The 20,646-nt window shown below is 44.9% G+C and overlaps 1 protein-coding gene across 1 annotated transcript; it reads left to right on the top strand.

Annotated features, from left to right (window-relative positions):
- Window positions 1–1,617: 1,617 nt before the first annotated feature.
- Window positions 1,618–20,621, top strand: doc2g (double C2-like domains, gamma; the record flags this gene model as incomplete). Its single annotated transcript, XM_084687019.1, is given in 11 exon segments — window positions 1,618–1,699; window positions 1,702–1,989; window positions 2,761–2,840; window positions 3,627–3,701; window positions 6,339–6,448; window positions 10,564–10,690; window positions 11,044–11,100; window positions 11,428–11,552; window positions 14,773–14,854; window positions 15,204–15,300; window positions 17,452–20,621. Coding segments are annotated over 11 exon segments (1,254 nt in total), but the record flags the coding sequence as incomplete, so codon positions are not given.
- Between the last annotated feature and the right edge of the window lie 25 nt (window positions 20,622–20,646).

Below are 20,646 nucleotides of genomic sequence, written 5' to 3'. Positions count from 1 at the left end.
GGGAGCGACAGAGAGAGAGAGGGAGGGAGGGAGAGAGAGAGAGAAGAGGGGAGGATATATTGACTTGGAGCAGCTCTGCTCTCTCCACAGTGTGTAAAAGACAGAGAACGAAAGAACAGACACGATGGAGCGCTGGAACAGATGAAGACTGTCACTGGGTACGTACATATGTGTGTGTGTGTTCACAAGGTGCTGTGAGTGAGACAGTCTGCGACGTACCTGTGGGCTGTATGTGTAAGTGCGCACGTGCAGACAAGCCAGTGAGTTTGTGTGGACAATGTTTTTCAATCAATGAGATTGTGTGTGCTTATCCGTGTGTGTGTGTACATGTGTGTGTGTGTGTTCTAAGAAGATGCTGGATGTAAGATGGTTTGTATCTTTGTGTCCATCTGGCGAGTGAGAGTGTGTAAGTGTATGGAAGCACACTAGAGCATGCGTGTGTGTGTGTCGAAGGAAATAGACCAGAGTCAAGGATGTACATATAAATATATATATGGGAGAGAGAGAGAAAGAGAGAGATAGAGAGAGAGAGAGAGAGAGAGAGAGAGAGAGAGAGAGAGAGAGAGAGAGAGAGAGAGAGAGAGAGAGAGAGAGAGAGAGAGATTTTGGCTCTGAGTAAATGACTGTCTTTACTATTGAGTCATTGCTCTGCATTGATGACTGGTACTAAAGCACATTGGGCTGCTGATTGAGGGTAAACGTTGTCTTGCTTTGAAACTCCTCAGAAGTGTCTCAGATGTTTGTGTGCTGGTGTGTGTTAGTGTGTACGCGTGATTTATAATATTTGTCAACCAATTTGTGTGATGTAATTATGATTGCTTCAGTACCAGACAGTTTCTGTTATAACAAGTCATTATATAAAGATGTTTGAAAAATTATCATTTGCAAACTGTTACAGTATGACTGTCTGCTGTATCTGTACCCATTACTAGGAAGTGTGGTATAGGATTTTGAGTGGCGTTATGTAAATATTGCTCAAGGGTTTTGAAGATGATGGATGGGGGGGGCAGAGAGAGTGATCAAATGAGGGGATTAGTGGAGGAGTGTGTATAGTTAAAAGGGATATAGGGTTAATACTTTGAAACAATATTCTGCTGATAATGAATATTCATTAGGTGCTTTGATGTCGTGGGCCTATTTCTTTGTTGAAGCTTAACATGGGGGCTTGGAGACAGGGGGCTTCGGTTCAAAACCACGTCAAATTGAACCATAACGAACAATGAGCTGACTTCCATTGCATCCTAAAGGATGAGCTAGACTGATACAACTCCCAAATTCCATTTGAACTATTGAGAAAAGTATAGCTTCATGGTTCCATTCAGGTTTTCTGAATCATGTAATTGGAATTTGTCCACACCTCCCGCTACGGATGATTTCAGATCAAAACAATCCAACATATGTTTCTTGATTTTAATAAAAAGGGAAGTGTTTGGAAGGGTTTGTTGTTTGGCTTATGATCTCACCCCTCTGTTCTTTTTTCCCATCAATCCATCCCCCTCCTTTATCTCTCACTCTGTTTTTCTCCTTCCTCCCATTCCCTAGTTCCACCCAGCGGTCCATATGAGCGTCTCCAAGGCCCCGCCACCGCACTCGCACTTTGCCCCCCCCACTCACCCCCCCAACAACAACAACAACCACCAGCCCCCCGCCTCCTCCTCTTCTCACCTGGTAGTGCCCCCTTCTTCTTCCTCCTCCTCCCCCCCGCCCCTCACCATGCCACCCCACCCCCTCCCTCACCCGTCAAGATCTCTATGCAGGAGCACTTTGCCATCAACGTGTGCCCAGGGCCCATCATGCCCATACCCCAGATCTCGGACTTCTTCCCCCGTTTCCATGACTACCCCTGCACGCCGCCCCCGCCACGCGAGAAGAAGATCTTGAAGGAGGACAACAATGGGATGGTTGAGTTTGGAGGAGTTGGAGGAGACAGGGACAGGGAGAAGCGGGAAGAGGATGAGGGCGAGAGGCAAGACTCGGACGATGAAGACAGTGAGTCAAGGGGGAGGGGTAGCGTCCATGCGTCTGCCATCTCTGTGGGGTTTTTGTGTCATTTTGTGTCCCATGAACATTCAAGTTTGTAGTAACATGTAGTATGCATAGACAATGACAATCGGGGGGGTTACGATTACAGGTAAGAACGATATATAACTGAATTGACCCCCCCCCCGACCTGTGGTTTTTAGCTCTTTTGGGGGGGTCCAAGTCTTAATTATGGGGGTCAACCCCCCCCAAACCCCCCGTAATTTGAACCCTGATGTGAAGGACAAATCATTGAGCAATTTGCCCCAATTCAAAACTCCCTTGGCCGAAAGTGAGAGTTCTGAGGTTGTTTTACTTGTTTGTGTCAGTGCGAGTTTCTGTGTACATCTCTCCTCCATGCTGCCTGCATTTGCCTTGTCATACTGAGTCGAGCGTCTTTCCAGTGCTTTTGTCACAACCTCATTCTCTGAAACAGCGCCCTTGTAATTTATGTGAGTGTACTGGAATAATGTAATTCAGCCTATAAGTTTCTGTTCATTTTCCCAGATGAAACACGACAGATAAATTCATAAATGGAATGTTTTTGAAGTGAGTGTCTGAAAGAGCCCTGTATGCAACTTGGGGCTGATACCACATGTGTGTGTATGTATGTGTTTGTGTGCGTTGGTGCGGGTTTTGAAATCCCTGTACTTGTGTTCATTCATGCGTGTGTTGGCTTTAGTGAAATCAGGTTTGTGTGCTCAGAGCCATATTGACAGAAATTGATCGTTGTGTTTTCAGCTTACCTGGGCACACTGGAGTTTAACTTGCTTTTCGATCAAGAAAACAACTGTCTACACTGCACCATCCACAAAGCGAAGGTAGGCACCACTCTTGTTACACTGGGTATGAATTTGTCTTGAGAAGGCCAGTTTATGGATATCATGCTATTAGATTTTTAAACTACATTTTTATATTCATCTTTTAAGTCTGTTTATAACTTGTTTTGGTCCTTAGTTTGGGCCTCACAATGTAAGGCACAGACTATTCAAAAACCATGTGTTTAAAATAGTAAATCTTTTTCAATCAATGCTAAAACGAGCTAATCTGAAGCTTGACATTTCGCCCATTCAGTACAATACCAGACTGAGCTACAAACATATCCCCCAACGCAGAGAGAGCAAGGAATCAAAGTGCAAGCTTAAGCCTCATCCACTCAGCCAGCCTTTGGCTCACGTTGAATGCCCTCCGCCCTGTCTTACCCACGGAGGCAGGCTTAAGTAGAACCCAAAACTCAGAGCCAAGCCTCGAAAACAAAAGAGGGGCAAAGAGGAAACCGCTTGAACCTCTCACATTGTAGCGACACTCACTTTATCCCCTTGGCGATATAACGTGTAAAGTATTAACGCAACATGAGCTAGCTAGCAAGCTAATTTTAGAATGTGGCGCATGGTAAACACAACCAGCGAGTGTTCAGCTGCACCAGTGTGCAATAGAATTTAGAGTGACACTAAGGTTGGGTGGGAGTGCCCTGCTGTGCTATCGAAAGAAACATCGGACATGTTTTCTTAGATAAAGAACATGATGTTCTCTGTCATGTATGTACTATGATGAATTATGAACGCTCAACTTTTAACCTTGTCTTGTGTTTGTATGTGTCTCCCCAGGGACTGAAGGCCATGGACTCCAACGGACTGGCAGATCCATACGTCAAGCTACATCTCCTGCCGGGGGCTAGCAAGGTCACTATGGCAACCACATCCCAACATCCGTCAACGCTACACACTCACTGTAGGGCCCCGAGGGTTCCACGCCCCGGCCAAAGCTTCCATTTCCACTTCCAACTGCCCATTTCTTTTCTTAAAACCCATCTCCCAAACAGCACGAAGTGAAAGAAGCAAGACACATGACTGTATTGCCTGAAGTGTATCCTGTTGACCACATCTTCAGTTCCCTGTGATTTTCTCATGTTGTACTCGATTTTTGGAATTGAAATTGGCCAATGTGCTATAGGGGCTCTGCATGGTAGCGAGTAGTTCCTTGCAGCTTGATGGTGAGCTATTTGAGTCAGACACTAAGGTGTTTTAGAATTTTAGTTCACCCTTCTTCATCTTTTGTTTTGGAACAAAGTAGCAGGAAGAATGTGCACAGTTACTTATTTTCTCCTCAGGTGGGAGACATTTTGTCAGCCATTTTCAACCGAAAATGATGCAAGATGATACGGGAACAGATTCAGACAGGACACATCAACATGGGAAAAATTACGCTGTGGGCCCAGCGCTGGAAAACACTATAGAAACATTTTGACCACCACACCACCCCTTCTCCCTATCCCACCACCCATGTACTCCACCACTCCACTCCCCACATCCCCCTTTCTGTTGCCTTCTTTTGTTACCTCTCGCTCTTGTTGTCTATCGCCTTACGCTCTTATCTCTGTCACTATCTCTCTTTATTCGTGTGACCCAATATGACCTTGGGATACCAACACAGTGTCGAGAGGGAGCAGAGGGAGGGAGGGAGGGATGGGGGGGGGGCAGATGAGGGGAGGACAGCAGCAGGTGGTTGTCATGGAAACAGCGAGGATTGTTACACGGCTCACGTCAACAGATGAGTGTGGATGGGGGGGAGAGAGGGGGAGAAAGAGAGGGGTGGGGGGATATAACGTCAGCTTGCACACAAGTACCCACAAACCTCTGTTTGGCAAATATCGACCACACGGGTCCGGTGTACCCAGGAGTGGGAGCATGTGACTGGGAGGCACGAGCGCTCACACACACACACACAGGTATTTATATAATGGTCCACAAAATGCATGAATGTGACGTAAAACACACTCAAGCACTGCAGCGAGAGCGTGACTAGCAAGGACAGACCCACACCTGCTCTTAGACACGTCTTCTCACTCACCGTGTGTCGTACGCATACACCGTGGTCACAAAGCCTCTTATGCATACACATTTGCCCACAATAACTCACAGACACACAGCGGCAGACTCATTGGTAATTACAGATGCACACATGGCTCACTCACAGTCACGCATGTACACACACATACCACCCTCCCCACATGCTCGCTCACACATACAGAGCAGAGCCAAGCAGCAAGCGTCTGCCGGTGTCTCAGTGTTCTGGTATTTTGGCTTGGTGTTCTCATCTGTTCGCTGTCTATGCCGTCACTCTTCCTAATGCATAGTGCATGGAGAATACGATTTCTGACTCACATACACGCATTCCTTACCAGCACTGGGATCCTGGGAGAGACAGAGAGTGTGAAAGAGAGAGAGGTCCATTTGAGAAAAGCCATGTACGGGAGGGTGGGGTGGAGGGGGGGCTACTGATAAAATGTTAGGGGCGGAAGATGTGTAATTATTGGAGAATAAAAAGAGAGCGGGAAAGAAAGAGAGAGTATGGATGTTTAAATGTCGGCAATGATTTAGGTTTGGGAGCAGAGAGGTAGACGGACAGGAGGGAAGAGAATAAGCGAGAAAGGAAGGGTGTATATGTGAGGTAAGGTGAAGAAGAGGAAGTGAGAGAGGGCTAGGGACAAGAGAGAGAGGTAATTAGCTACGGAGCACCAGGGTGTTGACAAATGCCCGCGGACTCTGAATTTCGGCTTGTGCTACACAGAGCAGCCCTGAGAGTATACACTCCTGCTCGTTCAGCTGTGTGTGTGTGTGTGTTTCTGTGTGTGTATTGGGGATAAAAACTGTGAATGCATGCCTGGTTTTCAGCTTCAAAGGGAAAAAATATGCTAGTTGAATGAGGGAGAAAATAAAGCTCTATGCAAAACTAAAGCTACGGCATTGACATCCTGGAGGTAGCTCTGTGGGAACAAGCTAGCGAGTGAGTGCTAACTCCTCCTCAGTCATTCATCGAGGAGAAGAGGACACACTGTAGGTAAGCGAGTGTCAGGCATTTTTCTGTTTCGGAATGCTTTGATTTCTCATGCTAATTCTGTTAGCGCAGGCTAATTGACGATGTGCTGCGCTAGCGTAGTGGGGCTTGTTTTGGGCACGCTGGCGACAGGTTGTGGGAGACAGACGGGCAGGTGAGTCGGGGGAAGCCTCTTGTCCTCTCATCCTCCTCTACAAAGTCAGTGAGCAGATGCCTGAATTTCCTGAGGGAGGAGATAAATGAAGTTTCTGCTCTCTACTTCTCTCTCTCTTTCTCCCCCCCCCAATCTGTTCACACTCTTTCTTCCACTCCCTTCTTTGTCCCCTCTCTCCAACTCTTTTTCTCATTCAATTCTCTACCTGATATACAGCTTTCCTTCTTTCCTCATTCTCATCGGCCTTCCTCTATACGCTCTTCTGGTTCTTTCCCTCCATCACTTTCTGTCATTCCTCACATTATCCCCCGTTGCTTGTCTCCTCTAGGCAAATAAGCTAAGGACAAAGACCTTGAAGAATACCCTGAACCCTGTGTGGAGTGAGACCCTCATGTACCATGGCATCACAGCTGCCGACATGACCACTAAAACACTCAGGTACAAAACTACAACTCCCACACACACGGCCAAACAACTGCCTACAATTCCCAAAGATACAATTTTATTAGCCTGCTTGTTATCCAAGGGATCCGATTCAAAGTCCCCAAGGGCCCTAGCTGAAACAGCTGCCTACAATTCCCAGAAGGCCCTCTTGGCCAATTCATTATCCAGGCCAGGAACAATGGCCAAGTATTCCATTAGCGTTTGATGCATTAACTGCTCAGGTGTTGGCTTTGTTTGAGAGTCTCCACCCGCTCATTCACAGAGAGCTCTAAATATGGATACTGAAGTGATTGAGGTCAAGCATGGCTCACTGTGGCCAAAACTCGGCTGCAGTCTTAACCTTGGTTTGAGCATGTGGGTGAGTTTGTGTATGTTTTGCAGAAGATAGTACAGTAGTAGGGCACATGTGGACAGGATTAGAATAAATGCAGGAACACACGTACATACACACACATCCCTGGTCACAAAGTTATCACACAACCCATGCTCGAGGCACAAAGACAGACAGACAGACAGACAGACAGGTGTGTGTCCTTGAGCTTTCTTGTCAAGGTCAGCTGCTGGACAGCAAAGCCATGTGTGTCCCCCACCTCCCCCCTCCACACACACCAGCACCACCTGCTCACAAACACGCACGCACCCGCCCACATCCTTCCAACCCAAACACGTCATTAGACACACACACACATACCCTCATTACACACCCGCATGGGGGCTCTGGAAGAGAGCTGGAGATGGAGAGAACGAGAAAAAGAGACACAGGAGGAGGAAAGAGTGAATGATACAGAGTGACAAGTAGGAGGGAGTAACAGAACAACAGTTGCCAAAATGTAGTGGAGAGGAGGGAGGGATGTGGGGGATAGAAGGAGGGAGAAAAAAGAACGTAGCGGGGATTCAATGCGATAAAATATAAGAGCTTGGAATCACAGAGATGGGGATGAAGTGAAAGAGAAAGTGTGTGTGTGAGAGAGAGAGAGAGAGAGAGAGAGAGAGACAGAGAAAGAGAGAAGGGGAGTGTGGGTAAACGGTTACTGGAAGGGCATCCTGTGGTAATGCTTAAGCCCCCAAGCCAGGCCCCTTCTGTGCCTAGCTTCATCTCACCAGTGGGACATGTGTGAAGGAAATTTCTGACGGTACTGTGAAGTTTGAATAGTCAAGATGCCGGCGTAATACAATTGATTTATTCCATACAGTACATTCGCAAACAGAGTACTCTGTGACCTGTTGTAATGAAGAACACCTATAATAGAGTCGTTGAGAGAGGGGTGAAGAACATCACATACTCACTGCCTTATATAAACTTATACATATGGTCATGCTATACGGTCAATCAATCAATGTCGCTGTCTCTGTGATTGGCTAACACTATTCAGTGACAGTTGAAACAATAGAGCCTCAAGACCTGGTGTCCCAAAGTTCTTTGATGTTCCATTTATCTAGATCAAGAGATAGTAACGCTACATGAGTTGGCCAGTCAAATGGTCAACTGTCCTTCATGTGGTCATCTCAAACAATAATGAATTAAATACAAACAATGACACAGGAAGCATCTCTATGGCCAAACGTTCAAAGCAGCTTCTTCAATCAACCCTTTCCAGAACCTCCCCTCAGGTCAAAAATACCTTGCAGTAAGACAATCAGACTTAATTTACTACAAGATAAAACTAGTCACTGGCTGTCCTTTATCAATGAACAAAGGAGCTTTAACATTTTACCACTATTAAAACATATTTAACCTAAAATTTCCAGCACACATGACCTGAGGAATGGGGATGGAGGGGGGGGGGGGGTCTGGCCCTCAAAAAGCCCACCTCTAAGTGGGCAGGTGTTGCTCCAATTCAGCCTCTCTCCAAGGAGCAGCCTTGAGCCTCTGGAGCTGAAGAATTGGACGGTGGTTAAACAGCAGGTTTTACACTCTGGGGAAAATGAGTAGTGCAGTGAGGCAGATAAGCAGAGTATTTGTGTGTGTATGTGTGTGTGTGGAACATGATCGAATATGCTACAAACTGAATTTGTGAGCAACATGGTGGGCTCCGATCCCATGGATGCTGGTCAATATTGATGCTTAATTAGAGAGTATAAGGTAGTGGGAGTTTCAAATATGTTGTCTGAAGGATGGCCAGGTTATCCGTTTTTGATTAGAAGGTAAGACTTGAACAACCTTCAGTCAAGCCTCTTTTTTTGCCGTCTTTCATCTGTAATCAGAATACTTTGACCAGTACTGGTGGTTGTACAGTTGTAGTAGGCTGTTTGAAATATTCACACATTTATGCACCCACACAGATTTGTCTCAGTTGGAGGCTAATTTGAAGGAAAATTTGTGATAAAGTTGCAGCCTCAACATGCTGTAAAAATAATCGCCACTATCCACTACCAGTTTTATTTGTGTTTTTGTGTATGAATGTGGCACTTCAGACTATTACACATTCAGGATGGGTCGGCCCCATTGCCCTGGGGCCTTTTTTCTTTTGAAAGCTTTGATCCCAATTCTTAGAAAGCAGATTTAAAAAAATATCTGTGAAAAAACTGTGATTGTTTTCAGAATATTGCTGCCATCTGAGGTATATCTCACAGGGACCATTTTTGTAGAGAGAAGGCCCTTCCACTATACTTGCAAGCATAATGCATTGAGCCATATATATAGAACCCTGCCCAAGGGAAATGTCTTACAGATGGAAATACCTCAAAGAAGAAATACTACAGGATGTCTGAGAACATATTGTGGCCTTATTGTGGATCGTTTAGTGCAAAAACAACTATCCAGACTCTTTATCACTGGTGTTACTTTCACACTGTCAGTCAGAGAAAGTGGTCTACCGTATCTGGCTGAGAAACAAGCCGGATGAGACGTGTTCGACAAAATCAGCAGCCGCCATCACCACCACGTCCCGCGGTAGTTCTCTGTACTCTGTACCTCCTCTTTTCCTTCCTGTCTTACATCCTTCCCTCCCTCTATCTCTCCATCAAATTCTTTAATGGACTTTCCTCAGTGATAAGTAATCCAAGAGATTTAAGAGCCAAGCTATATTTAGATGTGTTACAATTTAGATGTTAATATTGATGGGGAAAAATGATCAGATAAATCTTAATTAAAATATAACAGTGTGTTTATTTTAAACTCCCTATGTTATCTGAGTCACCTTGGATGGATGGGTATGGAATACACTGTGGTAATTCCGTTAGCTTTCACCCAAATACACAAGAATTGGTCTGTCAGTGCAGTGCATGTGACTAAGATAGATTTAACTAATTGGGTTAAGGTGGAGGGTGTGTGCCATATGGATAGCACATGTGGGTGAGTGGGGGGGTGAGATTGACAGTGCAAGGTGTGATATTCTTCTTCATCACCCGTGCACACGTCAGTTTGACACACGGCATTCTGGGAACAGTGCACAGTGCACACACAAAGACTCAAACACAGGCACATATTAGCTCTCTCTTTCACACACATACACCGTCTTTCTCTCTGACTAACACACACACAGATGGTATGACTAACTGTCTGGAGCTGGTGTGTTTGTGAAAAGGAAGACAGCAGAGGAAGAGAGAAGGAGAGAAAAAAGAGAGAGTGTGTTGTGACAGAGTGTCACCTCCACCCCCACACAGTCCCACGGGGGAAAGCTATTCAGACTCGGAGCCAATGAGCTCATGAGAGACCAGATACTACGGAGGTCCTCCTACTGTTCATTTATTTTTAAAGGGAAGGAGTTTGTTCTGGAAACCACCTTATCACAAGATCATGGGGGTAACTTTGAAATGTGCTTTACTGAGACTGCAGTATACAGGTATTCACAGCTCAGGGTACATAGATGTGTTCTATGGGTGACAGTGTTTACTTCTTGAATTTGGGACGATGGCACGCTGCTGCAGATGGTGGATGGTGATTAGAACCCCCGAGGAAACATGGACTTAAACACACTCTGATATCTCACAGAGCCATGACATGGAAAGCTTTCTGACCCAAACAGACACACACACACTTGGCTGGCAGGGAATTTATAGACCCAAGGCTTAACCAAAGCTGACTTCACGGTGCCTCTCCCCCCTGTGTGTGTGTATGTGTGTGTGTGTGTGTGTATGTGTGTGTGTGTGTGTGTGTGTGTGCTCAGGCTCTGCGTGTGTGACATGGACCGTCTCGGCCGCAACGAGTTTATCGGTGAGGTGCGAGTGCCTCTGAAGAAATTGAAGGAGGGAGAAAGCAAGAGGTATAACATGGGCTTGGAGAGAATTGCACAGGTAGGTGGTGTGTGTGTGGGTGTGTCTGTGTCTGTGTGTCTGTGCCCGAGTGCAAGTGGGTGTTTGTGTTGGTGTACCCACAATATGGCATGGATCTCATAATGCATGAATGAGTAATTGCCTGTGGCCTAGATTAATTGCATTTTCATTGTCATATTGTGTGTGAATGTTATAGCCGTTGGCTAGATACATGCTAGATACATGTGGTCAGATTTTGTGTATATTGATATAAACCACCCTCTCTCTCAATCTACCCTTCTCTCTCCTCTCTCTCTCACTGTGTCTCCTTCTCTGTCAATATCGTTCCTCTCTCTGTCCCTCGGTGTCTCAATCTCTTTATCTCTCTCTCTCAGAACAAGGAGAGTAACAACCAAGCCGTAGAGCAGGGAGCCCCTGTAGCAGAAGAGGAGGTGAGCCTTGAGAGTGTAGTATTCATATCAACACTTTGTTTTCCCACAGACGCCAGTCACATGGATGGTGTTGAGTTGATAAGGCCTTTTAAACTCTGAACTTTACTTTAATGATGGCCTTGCAATTAGCTTCCATACATACATCTACTGTAGGTTGTTAATGTCATGACGTCCGAGGCATGGTCCTTGAAATTGTACGTGCAATAAAGTTGGGTTACGGTTAATTGTGTGTGTCCATCATTTTGCACCACCTCCCCACCCACCCACCCATCCTTCCCAATCCCACTCACTTCATCTTGCCAATTCCCCCATCCTCTCATCCCCCAGCGTGGCCGTATTCTGGTGTCACTGTGCTACAGCACGGAGAAAAACAGCCTGCTTGTGGGCATCGTGCGCTGCGCCCACCTTGCCGCCATGGACTCCAACGGCTACTCTGACCCCTTCGTCAAAATGTGAGTAAAGGCATGGGTGCACCTGAGCCAGTTTTTTGGGTGGCAGTTCACCTCCTGAGGGCATGAAAAACTGTGAGACAGCATACTGTAGCGAGACCAGGAGACACACTGTGACAGCACAGGAGGTTATGTGACTTAAATGTATTGACTTCCTGTTGTCGGGACGCAAATGTAGACAAGACTTTCCTGGGAGACCTTGGAGGTGTTTTTCTTTCACTGTTTTTCTTTTCTTACCTTTTAATCTCTCCATCTCTCTCTCCTTTTCTCCAAAGTATTGATTTGTTGCTGTTATTTAGACCTAGCTCTGAGCCCCTTATCAGCCAATTTTGATGTATGGTGAGATAGAGCTTATGGCATGCTAGTTGTGCACCTAAGAGATTTTTTCTCTCTCTATATATACCTCTTTTCTATGGAGTCTATCTCTTTATGTTTCTTTTTCCCTTTCCTTGTGACAAGCACTGGATGATGAGTGTGTCCGGGTGACGTACTAGAAGCTTTTTTTCTTTTCTTTTTAAGCTTGTATTTCATCTGAATTTCTCCATCTCTCTCTCTCTGCCTGCCTCTTTTAGCACTCAGGTGTGTCAGAGGCACTAATGTTGTGGCTGCTGGGAGTAGGTGTTTGTGTCTGCCGTTTGTTTGATTTCTCACTTCCTCAAAGAGAGCTTTGTAACAGACTAGACTCATCTTACTTTAAATATATCATTCACTTGACATGTCAGTCCAAAGAATCAGACAGTTCTCCACTTGAGATTCTAAAACCCCATCTAGAATCCACAGAAGATTTGAACCAAATGACCAGATTAATTCCATACATTTAGAATAATATTCATTAAAGTTCATTGTAAAACTACTCTGGATAAAGTAATCTGTTTCTATGGAGCCTCCATCAATGTCATGTCTGGCAGTCTCACCTAGGTGATAGAGATGACCAACCAAACTCACATTCCGTTATCACATGGCAGGTAGTTCAAACTTCACATGTGACAATGACCGGTAAGAGTCCATGGAATTTTCCAGAACAGGAAGCCAGCTTTACTGAACCTGAGCCTGCAGGATCAATATAGTGCAGAGTACTTGCTAGCAATCCTTTTCTCATCCTATCGAGCACCTATTCCCACCTGTCACGCTGTTTCACACTATGTGGGTAGTGTAACAAATGTTACTTCTGGATGCCCACACTCACTTTCACGTGGTGTGTGTGTTTTTGTGTGCGTGAGCGTTTTTTACAACTTTTTTAGACTAAAAGGTTATGGATGCCTGAGTGCGTTTTTCAGGTCGCACCCCCCTCTAGTTAGTGATGGCAAGCTTTGTTTCTTACTTGTACACTGCAGCATACTTGCGCACCTGGGTTTCACTGAAGAAACAGGCCACCACTACAAGGCAAGAGTGTGTGTGTGTACGTGTAGTTTATTCTGATAGCTGAAGATTATATTTCACTGTGTGCACTGGAGGCCAGATACCTGTCTGCAGTTTGATGAGATACAGCAGAGATTCTTCTTAGAACACCAAGCACACACGCTCACATGTCTGACGTGACATACGACCGGAGCTATTTCACCAGAGGACTGAATAACCAAGTGGAGCGATCTGCCCAGAGCCAGTTACATCTGTAGCATTACACAGGTCTTCATATTAACTGAGTCCGCTCTCCTCAGGCTCTGACAGCTTCCTTCAGCTTTGCTGGTGTATTGAATGACCCATTTAAATGAGAAAATATATATGTTTAAAGCATTTCACGCTATTCAAACAGACCTGTAGTGTGCAAATAGGCACTAAGACCCTTATTTTACAAAGGCCCACACTATCCTGTACTGTGGAGATAATGAGATGATGTCCGTGCCATTACATTTGGCCTTGAGAAAAAACACTTCGCAATAGGTCAAAAATGATCTGCTACCTCCTCCTCGTTGCGATTTGGTAACATCAGTTCGCTTTTTCATCACCGTTTAGACCCCATTTGTTTAATTCTCCATGGATGACTAGCTCCCCCTCTGTAGCAGACAGACGGACTGTGATATTGAGGCATGAAAATGCTCTTGGACTGTAGGCTGGAGAGAAACATCCAAGAGAGAGCTTTCTGAGAACTGGAGTGTCTGTTTTTCACCGCTGACTAAGCAGGCTGTCATCTTTGTGTGTGTGTGTGTGTGAGAGAGAGAGAGAGAGAGAGAGAGACAGAGAGAGACAGAGAGAGAGAGAGAGATTTTGGAGAGAGGGAGTTTGTGCGTGTGTTTGTGTATGTTTGTGAATTCACAAACATACACAACGTGGGTTGTTTTTAGGTCTATTTCTCCTCGCTTCTTTTCGGCTGTCACTGTATCTCTTTCCCGTCATCCAACTTTTGTTCTCTGTTTCTCTCTAGCTTCACTCTAGCTTTCTCTCCCATTCACCCATTTTCATAAATTCATGACCTCATTACTTGTTTTCTCTTCATGGGATAGTCATCTCATGTCATATCATTTCCTTTCGGATCAGTGTGAGTTTCTTTCTGTCTCTCTCTCTCTCTCTCCACCTCTCTCACTATCTCTCCCCATCCACCACCATACTGTGCTGTTGGACACTAACCTCGTTGCATGCATAACCTTGGCATAAACTCTTTACTCATGTGTCAATGAGTTACGTAGTCAGGGGTGGGCGGCCTAGGTTGCAGAGAAATCTCTCAACGATGGAAAACATCTTGACTTGAATTTATGCTGATGGTGATGAGCTCCCTCACTGCCCTCAGGGGACGCCTTCTGTCGGCTATTGGCTGGGACGTGCGCCCCCCCCCCATCACCACTTTCAAAACAACATTTGATGTGACTCTTCCCATAGCCTCTGTTATTCTTTGTTTCACAATAAGGGTAAAATTGAGCTAACTAGTCCTGTTGTGTGTCGTCGTTGCCCACCCCCCATCCCCCCCCCATTGCATGATTTTCAGATTCATGTCCTGGTGAATGACAGAGTGCCCCATTTTTTGCTTTGGTTGTGAAAGTTGTCTTTCAGTAGGAGGGAGAACATACTGGAACAGCCATGCTGTGTCATCTGTCTTATAATAACATCCCTCTCTGTCTTGCTCCACCTCTCCTCCTCCTTCCAACTCACCCTTTCTACATTTCTACTTTTTCCTTCTGCCCCCTTCGGCCTCAATTTCTCTTTTTCTCTTTCTCTCTTTATATCGTCTTCTCCCTCTCTCTCTCTCTGTCTCTCTCTCTCTCTCTCTCTCTCTCTCTCTCTCTCTCAGTGTACTACAGCCTGATATGGGGAAGAAGTCCAAGTACAAAACCACAGTCAAGAAGAAGACTCTGAATCCTGAATTCAATGAGGTACTTCTCTCCCCCATGCTTCCATCTGGAAGAGCCTCTTAATCAACCAACCTGGCAACCCGCTCAATAGCTAAATCCATAGCTCCTAATTACATCCTACTTTTCATTTTACGTAACTGCAATCATTAGAGAGTTAGAAATACTGTGTTGAATATAATCAACATAACGTATTCAAATCAAAAACCTTTCCTTTACTTTCAACAACTCCTGTCTCTGAACAATGTGTGTGTGTTTGGATGCCTTCACAAGCTCAAGTCCACGTGTGCATGCACGCGTATTTTTTCTTTCAGCCATATACCTGCGTCAGCTTGAATACATCCCTCTCTTGTCTCTCTCTCCACCTTTTCAGGAGTTTGCATATGAAGTTCCACATGACCAGCTGGCAAAGAAAACACTGGAGATTTCTGTGTGGGACTACGACCTGGGAATGAGCAACGACTTCATAGGTGAGGGAGCGAATGAAAGGAGGAGAGGAGGAGTACTGAGAGGCAGAGAATAGAGGGTGATTCAAGAGGAGCGAGAGGGGGAGCGAGAGGGGGAGCGAGAGGGGGAGCGAGAGGGGGAGCGAGAGCAGGAGCGGGAGCATGCATGAAAAGATGAGAGGAGCCAGAGAGAGGAGTGCGTGGAAGGAGAGGGAGAATTAGTGTGGGGCGGAAGTAGGCGAAGAAGTGAGAGAGGGAACGTGTGGGAGGGAGAAGCAGAGTGCCTTCAAAAGGGAAAAGGGTAGCAGTTTTTTTTCCATCGCCATCCGTCATCCTGTTGACACTCTAGATAGATGCAGCTTTTTACCACAGATAAACTGCTGTGGCAGGCTCTCATACACACACACACACACACACAGAACGGTGGGGCACAAGGGAGGGAGACAGAACTGATGGAGAGAATGGATCACCATCTTGAGAGCTCCGAGGCCTTGAGATCAAAGTGTTTTATTTCTGTGTGTGTGCGTGTGCGTGTACGTGTGTGTTGGTCCAACATTGAAATAATGCTCAAGAATGAGTTATTACCCACTCCGGAGAAGAAGCAAAGCTATTGGTCCAATACACAGCCCAGACTAACCTCTCTTTCATGACCACTATCCTTATGGGGCAAATAGAACACAACCTAGTTATGTTACAGCTGAGAGACTAACGATATGGAGAAGAGAGAGAGAGTGATGGAGAGAGAGCTGGGTGTGGAGAAAAGTAGAGGGGGGAAGAGGCAGAGTGGATGAGGAAGGGAGGGAGGGCGGAAGAGTGGATGACGGAGAGCGTGAGAGAGGCACACTTGTCATTGATGACAAGTGACAGGGACAATGGAATGGAAGACAGACAGTTGTGAAAATAAAAGAAGCGAGAGATTGAGATAGAGAGAGAGAGAGAGAGAGAGACAGAGAGAGAGAGAGAGAGAGAGAGAGAGAGGGAGACGGACGAAAACAAATAGAAAAGAGGAGAACGTGAAGGAATAGAGAGATAAGGGATGAGGGGAAATGAGAGAAAGGGCTGATAGCCTAAAGGGTCAGATGTACTGTATAGGGGATGATGTCTCCGAGGTGGGAGGTGCAGAGACACGGAAGAGAGCGACGTACGACAAGAAAATAAAAAGAGGGAGGATTTGAGAGATACCGAGAGGACAGAGACAGACTGCAGTCGTCACCACTAATCTGTGGGAGTGATATTGATGACTGGACAAGGTCTCTCATTTAGAACAAACAGGAGGAAGAGGAAGGAGGGGGGAAGAGAGGGAGGACAGAGAGGAGGTGTGTGTGTGGGGGGGGGGGGCGGCGGCGGGGGACGGTCAGCATAGCCTGTTAAAGGTTTGTGTGTGTGCTGTGTGGATGGATGATGTGTTTGTGTGGGTGGCTGTATTTACCACAAAGAGTGTGTGTGTGTGTGTGTGTGTGTGTGTGTGTGTGTGTGTGTGTGTGTGTGTGTGAGCGCATCATGCCTTGCGTCATCCGTGTCAACCTATCCATCAGTTTGCCTCACCTCCTTTGTCTCTCTTTCTCTCTCGTCCCATGGTTTGCACACTTACCACCCATTTGTCACGGATCGCACTCCTGGGCACACGAAGCATGCTATAGATTTCTGTGTGTGTGGGAAGAGGAAGGTGAACTTGGCAAACAAACTGCAAATGCATCTGCTTGTGTGTGTGTGTGCTTGGCATAATTAACGTCCGTTACCATCAACCATGTTAATGTAATGGTACGCAATAAATTATGTGTCAGTCTGTAATTTAGATTCCAAAAGATATCGTTTGTATTTAAGTGTGCATGAGAGCTTGACAAAGGAGCCCGAGATCCACAAACAGAAGAAAATGTCCACCGACAAACGAAAACATTCCTCACAGAGGCTCACAAGCACGCTGGGGAAAGCGCTTTTGTCTGTAAAATACAGTTTATGGTTTCACTTTGTGATGCTTTTACCAATACAAACAAGAGAACTGCTATCTGTTCACCGTACTGTAAAGACAGTATCTCTTCCTCTCTCTCTCTTTCATTATATATATATATTATTTATTTTTTTCGTCCATTTCATCTTGGTGACTCAGCAGTGAATGAACGCTTGTATTGTGGATTTTTCTATCTTTCTTTCTTTCTGTCTGTCTTTCTCTCTTAGGTGGAGTTGAATTGGGCATCAATGCCAAAGGAGAGAAACTTCGGCACTGGTTTGAGTGCCTCAAACACGCAGGAAAGAAAGTGGAGTACTGGCACACGCTCACACAGCAAGGAGCCCCCAGTAGTGACTAACACACACACTTATACCTTTATTAATGAATGAGTAATAATCAACTAATGCAGTAATAAAAGGATGTGTTCAAAAACATGCAATAATTAAGACAGTAATTATGATATAATAATTATCAATAATCAATGGTAGGAGATTATGACAATGACCAAGTTATGCATAATAATTATTATATAAATAATAATAACAATAATGATCCTAATAATAACATTATTATAATAATGTCACAACAGCGTTTTTCTTAAAGGTAAAACAGTTTGTGAAAAATAATGTCCCTCATTAAAAGTGTTGATTGTGAAAGTGCTCACAAATTGTGCTTTAACCCCATTACCTGCATTCTGTCATCCGATGTTACTCATGAACAGCGTAGAAGCCTCACCTGTACCAGAGTATGTTTGTAAGCAACTGTAATGTTAGAATGTTACAGTGGAAAGGTCCAAACAAACACTACTGAGGATGACTCGGGTGATCAAGTTGTAAAAAGAAATCTAGTTTTCATGTTTATCTGATGCAATCCTACACAATATACGGTGAAGCACAAAGGGTCCATTTGATGGTGTCTACCTTAAGTGTCTGTAAGTAACTGTCCCAAATCTGTAATTGACAGTGAGTGGCTTGGTGTCAAAGATAATATTTGAGTTTGTAGTGTGTGTGTGTGTGCAAATATTTGTGCGCCTATACATTTTCAGAAGTGTGTATTATTGTGTATGTGTGTGAGGGTGAGATTGAGAGTGAGAGAGAGAGTATGTGTGTGTGTGTGTCTCTGGCTATCAGTGTCATGTCCACTCTCCCAATGTGTCCAACATCCACCACCCCATCATGAGGACAAACACCCCAACATGAAAGACTAAGGATGAAAAGAGAGACTCACATGAATGTTCCACACAGTGACACTTCCCATGTCCAGTGGTGACTGTCACACACAAAGGGACACCTGATCTCCATCTTTTGACTCCAACTTCTTCCTTACTGACAGCTTCAGACGCAAACTCAAGACCAGTCACAAACCAAGCCTACCTTCTCCATGTGCAACAGCAAAGTATTACAGTTAAGAGGAGACAAAGAAACACTTTTTTTCTTTTCCATCCTGTGATTCAAGGAATCAACTAATCAAGAGGCTCTAATGAGGATCCTGTTTCATTGGATGTATTTGGTCTAGTATCGAACAGAAATCTGCACACACTGTGGTCCTACAAGTCATGACAGGTCCTTACACATTTAAAACCCCTAGCTGATCTATGAAGGCTGACTAGGTGTAACAAAAATGGCGTAAACTCTACCTAGCTTCACTTGGAGCACGAGAACATACTTCCATATATCTGAGATGTTAAGGTCCACTGAACGGAGAAAGTGTTTTGGTTGCAGTGAGCATGAGACCACAGGGACTATCTGTTTCTCTGAGATGAAGGTCTGCGCACAGAGCTTACTACTAGGGTTGCCAGACATGTAGAGATTTGACAGCAGAAACCCCCTTCTCTGGTATGGATTTCTCCCTGTGGGGAAAGGGAACTCTGTCATAATGGATTATAGTCAGAAGATCGGTCCATCCTGGGGCGTTCCCAGTGGTTTGGTGGAGAATCACAGACTGAACAGAAGGCAGAATCATACCAACGTATTGATACATAGTATGGATACATAGTTTGTGTCTGTGGGTGTGTAAATAAATATATGGGCATTTGTGTGCATATGTCAGTAAGTCTCTAAATGGACACCCCTAATATGGTCATGTTAATCCTAGCAAGCCTTCAAAAGAGGACGACCATAGATTTAAGGTAGTACCCATGAGCCCAGGGTCAGCAACCCAGCTCTCATTGACCTCTTGCCCCATTTTATTCAGTCTCTGGGCCCTGGCTTCAGTTTAGGCCTTTTAAGCTTAATTTTGGTCCGTAAAACACACTTCCAGTCAGTCAATGGCCTCCAGATGTTTTTCCTGTTTCCTCTCTTTGACTTATCTGTCCATTTTACTACGTGGACAACAGTGTGAATGTGCCACAATGGACAGCATTTTTTTTATTTTAATTCAATTCAGAGACTTTGCTCTCAGAGAAGACGTGTCAGATTCAGTCTCAGAAAAAAAAAGATTAAAACAGAACAAGAAAAAACAATCCGTTACTGACGTCAGCCACTTGCAGTCTGAACTCTTACCTGTAAGAGTAATCATGTTTCCCCCGGTGCTGTCGGTGACTATTGTGAACGTGGGGGTGGCATGGCAGGGGGTGCTCTGCATTTCTCTATGCACATCTGCGCAGAAAGACCCCCTTTCTCTACCCCAACAGAGAGGACAAAGGGATCATCTTGGACAGGACACTGACATATACACATTGTTCATGTTACAAAGATGCATCCATGGGTTTTGTAATACTGTAGACATTATTCCTCTCTGCCTACCCTTGGAACGGCACCTTGAGATTGTACTGCTTGTGTCTGCTGTAATGATTTTTTAGGGAACAACACTGATTTACTCTTTCCGGGCCTGGTGATCTCTGGGCTTGTTTACAACCAGATTCACTCAATTTCTGTCTCTTTGCTCAGTTGTTCCAGCAAACCTTATTTATACAGAGTTATCTAAGCAGAAGCCTAGGAAGAGCAATTTCATGACAGAAACTCCACTAACATGATTTGGAAGTGTTAATTTGGGACTGATACTAATGGATAATAGGCGTACCTTTTACAATCTGCATAAGACCTGCATGTTAAAGATATCGACAACAATCATTGCCTTTGTTGCTGATGCTACTGCTGTGTATTGTTTGTTTGGGATAGTTCAAGATGTTTTTGTCAAATTGGTGTGCTTTACTCATTCAGCCATCGCTTTAAAACCTTTATTGTCACAGATATTGACATTTGTCTTCCTTTTAAGGCTGTTGGTATGGAAGACTGAGAAACGAAGTGTGGGTAGATTAAACTGAGTGGATGAGGTGGTGGATTCACTACTGTGGCATCCTTATGTACTTAACTGAACTGTCTATATGGAAACATGTGGCGTTGCGGCCATCGTGTGGTGGGTTTGTGTAACTACTAAATAAACTGACATTATTTCAGTGGCGCTTTGTGTTTTGTTTCATG

This window comes from Hypomesus nipponensis, chromosome 22 (assembly GCF_054491055.1).
Source record: "Hypomesus nipponensis isolate SF chromosome 22, ASM5449105v1, whole genome shotgun sequence".
In the NCBI taxonomy this organism is placed as follows: Eukaryota; Metazoa; Chordata; class Actinopteri; order Osmeriformes; family Osmeridae; genus Hypomesus; species Hypomesus nipponensis.
Note: the sequence above shows the minus strand (reverse complement) of the source record. Positions and strands in the feature narration are given on the sequence as shown.